Genomic DNA, 10628 nt, shown 5'->3' on the forward strand with positions numbered 1-10628 from the left:
TTTGATGATGGGATGTATTTACTACCATGATTTCTCACAGCGCGTGCATGCCCTGCACTCCACCCCAAACAGGTAATGATGCTCACTCCCTCACGCATTATTCACTTCACCTCTAGAAAAACCCCTGACCCTGTTGATCTGGGAGGTGGATTTGAGGCAGTTCATACCTCCCCCTCCCAGTAGACCCATCCACTGAAATAAATCCTTTCTTCCTCAACAATCCTCGTTGTCTCGGTAATTGGCTTTCTGTGTGGTGAGCAACAGTGAACCCCCTTGTGGGTTCATTAACAGTTATTGTTATTAAGTCATAGCTGTTGTCATTACTATGTGATGGAAGGCTCTGATCCTAACTCACTGTGTAACTTGGGGTAATCAACAAGTTTTTCCTGAGCCTCAATTTCTTTCTTGGTATAATGGGAATGATAACATCTGCCTGTAAAAACAAACAAACCTGTCAATTCCCTTAACTAGGTAAAGTCCCAGTATCCAGTTGGCAAAGTGGATGGGTGAGGTTGGACCTCTTAGCCCTGACTCTCACGCCCAAGAATTGATTTCTCCTTGGAGCTAGTTTCCGTAATTAGAATTCACATGATCCTACTCCCCCTGTAAATGCTCTGGATAGACTCACAGACTCACATTCTATCTTTCAATTCCCCCAAACAGAGGTGAACATCCTATCAGAAGAGGATTGAAAAGAAACTCTTAGATTTGAGGACCTGGAGTTTTCAGCAACCCTAGTAGAGCAGTGTCAGTGGCAGTGAGGATGGGTTGGGACAGAAACTAGAGTTCAGGTGTGAGAGACTCTCCAGTTTGACCTGAAAGCAGCAAGTGCTGGATACTCTTTCATGGAATTATCTGGGAAAGAAAGGAGACATTTAGGGCAGTAGCCAGGGGAACAGCAGGGTTGAGAGGCAGATAATTCAGGATAGAAGAGTTTCAAGCATGCCTTTTTTGTCATGTATTCTGCTTGGGATATATTGTCCTCCTGGGATCTGTACATCCATGCTTTTTATAATAGTTCTGGGAAATTTACACCATTTGTTCTTAATATGGCCTCTCCCTGCCCTATTTTCAATGTCCCTTAAGCTCCCTTTCATATTTTCAATGTCCTATACCTTTTTGCTGCTGTCGGGATTCTTTGGCTATATCTTCAGCTCCCTAATTCTTACTACAACTGCTATTTATTCTGTATATTAAATTTTAGGTTTCAATGATTATATTATTCATTTATAAAAGTTCTGTTTTCTTTTCTTTCTTTCTATATAAAAGGGCTTTTTTTTTACAAATCTATTTTTATCTTCATAGTTTCTTCTTCTTCTTTTTAAATCAGTTCATAGCAATGTCCTATCTTCATATTTTCTTGCTGGAAGCTTATCTTTGTAATTACATCCTTTATTTCTTTAAATGTTTCATCGAAAGCTGACAAGTCTAACATCTACACTTCTTGATGGTCTGAATCTTCGTTTGTTGCTTTTACTTAATTTTACTCAGATTTTCAAGGTTATAAGTTCATTGCTTGGCATATTGGTGGTAGTCATTGAGGCCTAATAAGGGGAAGCTTTCCCATTGAGACAGCTTGCTTCTTCTCATGGATGGGGTCACTTTCGACTTTTTAGAAGACTTGGACTGAGAGAGGGTGATCACACTTGGCCTCCACCACCTCTCTGCAATTTGAAGTTCAGGGCAGTGTTGATAGAGGACTCTGGCCTCAGAGGCACCTCTCCCCTCCCACCTCTCCTTCCTGCAAGGCTGACCCCCAGCTTGTTTCAGGGCTCAGGCTCCCCATGTCTGCAGTCTCAGCTCCCGGCCACCTTGCCCTGGCAAGGATATTCCCGCCCAGGCTCCAGTGTGATCCCTCCCTGATTCCTGTCCACCGAGAGATGTGGTTCCTGACTAGTGGCCTTGGACACTTCAGGACAAGCTCACAATTATCTGTTTGGTTGGGGAAGTGGGTCGTCCCTGCAGACTTCTCTTGGGTTTGTGAGATTAGCAATGCCCGAGAGTATCATTTTGAGCCTCTAGTTTGTTGATGAATGGGAGGTTCTAGTATGAGCCACGATACTGAAAGCTGCACAGTTTAGTTATCAGAGTTCATTCCTTTTTATTTTAAATTAGTCAACATTGCTGAGGTATAATTTGTGTGCAAGAAACTGCCTCTACTGATAAGGTATAGCTCAGTGAGTTTTGACCGTCTTCACCTGTGTATCCACCACCACAACCAAGACGCAGAGCATCTCCTCACCCGCAAAGTGCCCCGTTCCCCTTTGCAGACAGTGCCCCGTTTCACACCTGGCAGCAGGCACCGCTGCTCCGTATCCTTACAGACTGGTTTTCATGTAAATGGAATAATGCAGCTTGCATTCTTTGTGTCTGGCTTCTTTCTCAAAGCACAATATTTGTGAGATTTACTAATGTGAGTATCAAGGGTTCATTGCTGAATAATCTTTCATTGTATGGATGAGCCACAGTTTGTTTATCCGCTCACTTGTTGATGGATACTTGATTTGTTTCCAATTTTTGACTACTGCGAATAATGCTGTCCTCAACATTCATGTGTAAGTCTTTGTGTGCCTATGTTTTCTTTTCTCTTGGGTAACTTACCTAGGAATGGGATGCCTAGGTCGTAGGATAGGTGAGTGTTTAATTTTATAAGAAACTATTGTGAGGGACACACTAAAAGGCCCAGCTGAAGCATTATACAAAATATCCATGTAACAAATGCATGGATACTTAATATTTTGAAATAATCATAACAAAGGAAACTATCAAACTGGTTGCAACATTTTACATTGTCACCAAAAGTGAATGACAGTTCCATTCAGAGCTCATTCCTGAGGTGGAAGGGGATCAGAACCCGTCACACGGAAGTTTGCTGCTTTGGCTTATTGACTATTTTGATCTGAAAGCAACTGAGAAGCAGCAGATCCAGATGGGGCTCCCTGCCTCTCTCTTTCTGCCTAAAGGCAGGACATAAATTTCCCGTAAGAAAGGTGCTCTCTCAGGAAGAAGAGAACATCTTAACATCGTAACCTAGAGCCTACATCACAATGTGGCTCTGTTGGATCCGGACCAACCCTTCCTAATCGCTGCTTCCTATCCCTGGGGAAACTGACGTTTTTCCCTCTAACTTCAACTCCATTTCTCATTTATGGAAGTTGCCCTTCATGTCAGCATCTGGCCCTGACCTCCAGCTTCTCTCTTTGACCGGGTTTCGTACTTCTCTTCCTGGTGATACTATATTTGGCCTTTTTGGGTAAACCCCCCCCCCACCCCCCACTTTCATCTCACCACAGGCCCTTTTATCTCAGTACAGGCTGCACCCTTATCCAGTTTACCTCATTCCTGTGAAGAAGCCCCAGAAAAGCAGGCCTGAGCAGGCCACGGCACCATCTTCCTGCCTGAACACAAAGATGTGTTGGAGGGCCTCGCGCTTGTCCTTCCATCCCGGGGATGCGGGAACACGTGGTAGAAAGCAAACCTCAGAGTTGTCCCCAGGACCACTGTAATTTATCATGTGCCTTGCCTGCCTGTTCTCCTCACCACCATCTTGCTAGCGCTGGCTAAGTCACTGGGGAGGTTGAAGGCCTCCTTTTCCTTCTAGGTCATGTGGCGATACCCTTGAGAAAAGACAGCCTCTAGCATCAGAGACAGATACCTCCAAAATGGCTATGGGGCCTCTGTCTCAAGAGGAGCTTTCAGCTTCCCAGCCCCACGTGCTGATTCCATCAACACTGACCACAGTGTAACGCAGAAGACAGTGACCAGTGGGAGGGCCTGGGAGCACCTTCTCAAAGGGCCCTTGCACAGCAGGGGATGGACGGGGGCTGGGCCCTGCCCGTGTCAGGCGGAAGGAGGCCTGGAAGCAGGACAGTGAATGTGTGCACTCAACTTTGCCTTGGAATTTGCCTCCCTCATGGTGGGGGAGGAAAGTTGTAATAAAGGCAGGGAACTCTAGTGGCTTGACTCGAACTCCAGTTCCTTCATATGTATTTCAGTCACCTCTGTTTCTCATGAGTTTGCTGTCAAGGACTGTATGTATGGAGTGAGTGTGTAGAGGGGTGTGTGTGTGTGTGTCTTTTCTGATATCTGTCTGTTATCTCTTCTTTGACTCTTTCTGTTCTTATCTCTGTTTCCCCCTGCGATGTCTGTCTCTTTTGTCTCTACCCCTTCCCTTTCTGGTACTCAGTGGCCCCGGTTGTTAGTTTGGCCCATGGCCAGGCCAGCTGTACAGGAAGGGAGGGCTCGTTTCATCTCTGGCCTCCGGCCTCTAATTAAAATGGATTCTTATGCATTTGTCATTCTCTGGCCTTTATTCTCAATAATATGTGCACTGTATATCACTACCTTTTATTCGTCAATTTTAGGTATTATCTATTGACTGCCTATTCTAGTATATTATACCACTATCCTTTCAATATGGTTATATTATAAATTTTAGATGGATCAATATTCAGTGGTCACATTATTATTATTTTTTATTCTATTTTTATAGAGACAGGATCTTGGTCTGTCACCCAGGCTGAAGTACAATAGCTTGTGACAATCTCAAACTCTTTGGCTCAAGCCATCCTCCTGCCTCAGACTCTTAAGTAGCTGGGACTACAGGCACATGCAACTGAGACTGGCTAATTTTTTAAAAAAGTGTTTTAGGGATGGGGTGAGGGGAGGTGTCTCACTATGTTGCCCAGGCTGGTCTTGAACTCCTGGCCTTAAATGATCATCCTGCCTTGGCCTCCCAAACTGCTGGAATTATTGGTGTGAGCCACTTTACCTGGCCATATTATTATTTTTCTGCGAATATTATTCACACCTGAGTGTTATAGTTTGCTATTACATTTCCTGTCTTATTTTTTGTTTTTTCTATAGCTAGTAATTTCCTATAGCTAGTAATTTTACTTTCATTTATCTAGTTTTCTTGGAACTTGCTGCTAGTTTCTCCCAGCTTCTAACAGCCTCTCAGTAGGTCTTTCAGAAGGCCAAGAGCATCAGTGAACTTATCTATCCTTTTCTCTTGGAGACATTCTTTCTGGAGAAACCCGCTCTGCTCAGGGCTTTCAGGGCCTCTCTCTCTCCTGGCGAGCTACCAATTTGTTTTCCTCTTTGTTTGGATTCCTATTTCATACAGCGCCTGTCTTCTTCCTTTTTCATTTTGGTCGAGCACATTCTCTAGGTGCTTCAACAACTTAAAGAAGTGGTGCCATGTCTGAGGATGTGGTGGAGACAGCACCCAATTCTTTTGTTTCTCTGGGGACACTGCCCCAGCCTGGACTGGGCAGGGTTGCAGAAGTGGGCTGGGGCCCTCAGGAGCAAGATGGAAAGGCTGCCGGGCTCTTTTAGTCTTGGTGACAGAGTACTTCATGCCTTCGGCCCCTCCCTTGTTTCTTAACTTTAATGTATGGAGGAATGAGGTCATGTCTCCACTGGTGAGCAGCTGCTCAGCCCACAGACAGTCAGATGGAGTGTGTGGGTGTTTCTGCTTCACAGAGGCATGGTGGGTCCTTCTGTTCCAGCCCCACGTGTACATGTAGTGTACAGTAGGTGTCTGTGTGGTCACACCTATATTTTTCATACCACACCAGCAAACATAAGTGAACTAGTGGGTTTGGGCTAAGAGGACTCAGGCATGGCCCACAGAGCTGTCTTACCAGAAACAGGGTCTGTTTCATCTCAGCCCCTAGGGCTTTGCTCGCTGGGCTCCTGCATCGGGAAGCTGAGTCATCCCGCCCTCACCTCCAGCTCCCCTGGTCTGAGCCGGGGTGAAGCGCCTACACTGGACATCTCCTTGGCATCTTCTAGTGTTGACTTCTCCTCTTTCCTGAATGAGCTTTGCCAGCATCAGAGAGTTGCAGGGGAGCCCTGAGTCTTCCTGTGCAGTGGAGGCTTTGTTGTCAATCACCCCTCTTTACCAGGCCTGCTTTTCCAAACTGGCCTGTGACTTGCAGCCAAGGTCCCATGTGTCCTGACACGTTGTGAACATTTCTCTGTCCCGTCAGTATGTGGCCAAAATGCTCATATTTGAATTGCAGTAACTTTCTCCATTCCCAAATACTCCTTTGAGCACCCCCTGTGACAAATGTGATATTTTACTACTGAGATGGATTTCCCATTGGCCTTAGATCATGGGTATAATTCTGAGGGCTTTCCATTAATTGTTGTTTTTTTTTTTTCCCCAAGAACCGTCACCCTGCCTACATGTTAGTTCCATACTTTAAACATAGCTCAAAATCCTGCTGTCCTTTCCCTGCTACTTTAGTATCTATAAATGTCTCCAGTTTCTGGTTGTATTTAGCCCAACTTCCTGGATTCTGAGTCTGTTGTCTATGCCTTTATTTTTTTATTCTTTCTGTCTCTCTGCATCCACCCAGGTCATAGACCACAGTTTAAATCCCACCTCTTTGCCCAGTGGCCTAGCTCTGGAATACTCTGGAAAATCATTTTTCTCTGACTGCTGAATTTCTCATCTGGAGGAGTACCTGAAATGGTTTCTGGGATGATCAAAAGGACAATACATCTAAACCACCTGGCAGATAGGCACTCAAAAGAGGCCCTTCCTCTTGTGCTCGGCGTTTGCACGTGTCTCCTTATCTGAATGAGAAGACTTCCAGCTTTGAAATTGTGTGTGACTGAGTCCTTGCGGCTGACGTGTGAGGCCCGTGTGAGTGTAGAGTTTTGCCTTCTTGCCGTATCTCAGCAGTCCCAGCCAATGCGCACCAGCTCTGGATAGGTTCACACAGCCAGGGGCAGGCTCGGTTTGAAAATTTAAAACGGAAACTCAGAGATAAATTTGTTTCGTAACCCATCTATCTAAGGAGCATAGTGGGCCTAAAAAAGAATGTGTGTAAGAAGGAGAGAAGAAAGGAGGGAGGAGAGAGAGACAGAGATAGAGATGGAGGGGAAGAGAGAGAGAGAGAGAGGGAGAGGGAGGGAGAGGCCAACACACCCAACATACCTTCCTATTTGCTGACACGAATGCCAGCTGACAGATGCCACAGGTCACCTGACAAAGAGGCAGAGGGGAATGGCTAGGGAAATTCCTCTGCTGTCTCATCTGCTCACCTTCCCTGGAACTTTGCACACCTCTCATCTGTCCCTGGCGTCTGCTCTGCAGCTTGCCAAGCACCCAGCAAGGTGCCTTCAGGCTGCTCTCCTATCAGCAGGGGACCTCTGCTCTCATCTCCTTCTCCAGATCACTGGTCTGAACTTGACCCCTCACCATGGTCCTCGCCAATGACCCCCAGAATGCATTGCTCTGGGCCCTAAGTGAACTGGAAGAAAACAATTTCAAGATACTAAAGTTCCACTTACGGGGTATGGCCCTGCCTGAGGGCCAGCCCCACCTGGCCCGAGGGGAGCTGGAGGGTCTGAGTCGGGTGGACCTGGCATCTAAGCTGATTTTAACGTATGGAGCACGGGAGGCTGTGAGAGTGGTGCTCAAGGCCTTGAAGGTGATGAACCTGTTGGAACTCGTGGACCAGCTCAGCCTCATTTGTCTGAATGGTGAGTGTGGAGGGGAAAAGGGGAGGGTGGAGTGGTTCTGGGACCCCCTATCCCCATGGCATTTCCAGAGACTCCCATGGCCAGTAGATTGTGCCTTCTGCCGTCCTGCCCTCTGCTCTTCCAGGGAGTCCCCAGTGCCTCAGGGTCCTGGGTGGTCTCTGGCTGAGGGTTCTTACAATTGTCAGGTGGGGGCCTGAGCTGAAGGTTGGGGTTATGTATCAGAAGACTACAGCATTTTATGGCCATTACATTCCACCTCCTACTGCCAGCTGCAGTGTCAGAGAAGGGGACCTCATGAAGAAAGGGGTTTAGAGATCTGGGATGGTGCTGGTGATGGGATTTCCACCAACCAGGAGAAATGGCCTCAGGATGCCAGGCTTGGACCTGCCCCAGCTGCTTCCTGGCAGGCAGCTCCGGCTGCTTCGTTCAGTCTTCTGACCCGTGATCTCTCAGGGAACCACCCTAGAGAGTGGGGTGGGCGTGGAGCCTCCTATTCCTTCTCGTGGGGTGCTGGGGAAAAGGGAGGATCTGTCGGTGCCTGTGCTCCCTCCCGTAGGCTCCTTTCATGCCTGCAAGCTCCTCTGCTACAGAAAAATGGGAGAGTGTCGTGGACTCCAAGTCGCTGCTGCTGCTCAGCAGCTGGTTTATCTTTAGCATCCGGCCTGTCGTCCTTTCCCAAAAACAGGCTCCTATTCCCTCACCATGCTCAGGTGTCCCTTTCCTTTCTCCTTTCTCTGTCCCCAGCTCTTCATCTGGGGACATTTCCCATGGACACCCAGACATTTACGCATTGTCACACACGGAGACTTTGCACTTACACATATTCTGCAAACACACTTGCTGATGCACACGGACATGCCATCCCTGCACAACATGCAGCTTCCGTGAGCACATTCCTGTGAGCACATGTGGATGCAAACATCCACACACATCCCACAAATAACCCCCCACACACTCACACACGTGCACATACACACCATACATGTGTGCACACACTCATATGCACATACAGGGGCCTTTCCTTATGAAGCCAGAACTAGAATCTTCAGGGAGATACAAGTCGGGGAGCAGAGAAGAAGATGAGACCAAAGAGCCGAGTCAGAGTTTAGAGGGTCCATTTGCCTTTTGAAGTTCCCATTTCACCACCTAACACCCCATTTTTCTGGCTCAGATTACAGAGAAACATACCGAGAGCATGTGCGCTCCCTAGAGGAGAGGAGAGAAGGGGAAGTTGGCAGCAGCTACATTCAGCTGCTCCTGGTGGCCAAGCCCAGCTCAGGGAGCCCAGAATCATCTGCCTGCCTAGTCCCAGAGCAGGAGGTGGACTCTGTCGTGGTGGAAGCTCTATTCGGTTTTGGGGAAAAGCCCCACCCGGCCCCATCCTCAGTGGTGCTACAGGGGTCTGCTGGCACTGGGAAGACAACTCTGGCCAAGAAAATGGTGCTGGACTGGGCCACGGGTACCCTGTACCCAGGCTGGTTTGATTATGTCTTTTATGTGAGCTGCAAAGAAGTGGTCCTGCTGCCCAAGGGCAAAATTGAGCAGCTCCTCTTCTGGTGTTGTGGGGACAGCCAAGCCCCTGTCACAGAGATTCTGAGGCAGCCAGAGCGGCTCCTGTTCATCCTGGATGGCTTTGATGAGCTGCAGAGGCCCTTCGAAGAACAGCTGAAGAAGGTGAGCTCAAATCCCAAGGAGGACGTGCTGCACCGTCTAATTAGGAGAAGGATACTTCCCACGTGCTCCCTGCTCATCACCACCCGGCCCCAGGCTTTGCAGAATCTGGAGCCCTTGCTGAATGGAGCATGCCATGTCCGTATCCTGGGCTTCTCTGAGGAGGAGAGGAGGAGCTATTTCAGCTCCTATTTCAAGGATGAGGAGCAAGCCAGGAAGGCCTTTGAAGTTGTAGAGGGAAATGCCATTCTCTACCAAGCCTGTCAGGTTCCAGGCATTTGCTGGGTGGTCTGCTCCTGGCTGAAGAGGCAGATGGAGAGAGGCCAGGCCATCTCAGAGACACCCAGAAACAGCACTGACATCTTCATGGCCTACGTGTCCACCTTCCTGCCGTCTGATGACAAGGAGGGCCGCTCCGAGCCCTCCCGGCACAGGGTCCTGAGGAGTCTGTGCTCCTTGGCAGCCGAGGGGATCCAGCACCAGAGGTTCCTGTTTGGAGAAGCTGAGCTCAGGAAACACAATTTAGATGGCCCCAGCCTGGCTGCTTTCCTGAGCAGCAACGACTACCAAGAGGGACTTGACATCAAGAAGTTCTACAGCTTCCGCCACATCAGCTTCCAGGAATTTTTTCATGCCATGTCCTACCTGGTGACACAGGACCAGAGCCGGCTGGGGGAAGCGTCCCGCCGAGAAATGAAAAGGCTGTTGCAGGTACAGGACCCGGAAGGGAACAAGGAGATGACCCTCAGTGTGCAGTTTCTATTGGATATGTCAAGAAAAGAGAGCTCCTCAAACTTGGAGCTAAAGTTCCGCCTCAAAATTCCTCCCTGTATAATGCAGGACCTGAAGCATATTAAAGAACAGATGGAATCTCTGAAGTTGAACAGGACCTGGGATTTGGAACTCTCGCTGCGTGAGTCTAAGATAAAGAATCTGGTAAACAGTATTCAGATGAGTGACGTGTCGTTCAAGGTAGAACATTCACATGAAAGGAAGTCCCATAGCAGCAAGTCATTTTCTGTCAAAACCAGCTTGAATAATGGACAGAAAGAAGAGCCAAAATGTCCTCTGTTGGGAGCACAAAAGGAGGCTTCTCATGGAAAGGCAGAGGAGCAGAGGAACCAGATGAGGAAGTTGGGAGCAGAGAAATGGGGACAATAGCACTGGAGGGTCAGAAGAATGGGGGGATGGAAGGACAGGAGGGTGGGAAAGACAGACAGCAAGTAAAACAGGTCAGAGAGCTGAGAGATCAGACTAAGGGGTACTAGAGGGAGTGAAGGAACACCTAGAAAAGAGAATTAGATGACAGAGGATCAGAAGACTTGAACATAGGACCTGGGCAAAGGCCATGAGTCCTTAGGAACAACCCCATTTACCACCTGAAAGGTAGTCTTACTTATAACCTAGCTAACAGAGGAAAATAAACTATCAAACAGAAAGTAAGAGAAATAAAATCACAA

The 10628-nt window shown here is 47.9% G+C and overlaps 1 protein-coding gene across 1 annotated transcript; it reads left to right on the top strand.

Annotated features, from left to right (window-relative positions):
* Positions 1 to 7310: 7310 nt before the first annotated feature.
* On the top strand, positions 7311 to 10329 carry NLRP10 (NLR family, pyrin domain containing 10). The gene is made up of 2 exons (XM_012654188.1): positions 7311 to 7497; positions 8669 to 10329. The coding sequence occupies exons 1-2, from the start codon at positions 7311 to 7313 to the stop codon at positions 10327 to 10329; spliced, it is 1848 nt and encodes a 615-aa protein (XP_012509642.1).
* Positions 10330 to 10628: the final 299 nt, after the last annotated feature.

This window comes from Propithecus coquereli, unplaced genomic scaffold (genome assembly GCF_000956105.1).
Source record: "Propithecus coquereli isolate 6110/MARCELLA unplaced genomic scaffold, Pcoq_1.0 Scaffold44, whole genome shotgun sequence".
Lineage (NCBI taxonomy): Eukaryota > Metazoa > Chordata > Mammalia > Primates > Indriidae > Propithecus > Propithecus coquereli.

Bases quoted from the DNA above. Each gene is read 5' to 3' on its own strand.
- NLRP10 (XM_012654188.1), top strand. From the start codon at position 7,311: ATGGCCCTGCCTGAGGGCCAGCCCCACCTGGCCCGAGGGGAGCTGGAG. The intron at 7,498-8,668 runs GTGAGTGTGGAG...TTTCTGGCTCAG, and splicing joins CAGCCTCATTTGTCTGAATG to ATTACAGAGAAACATACCGA.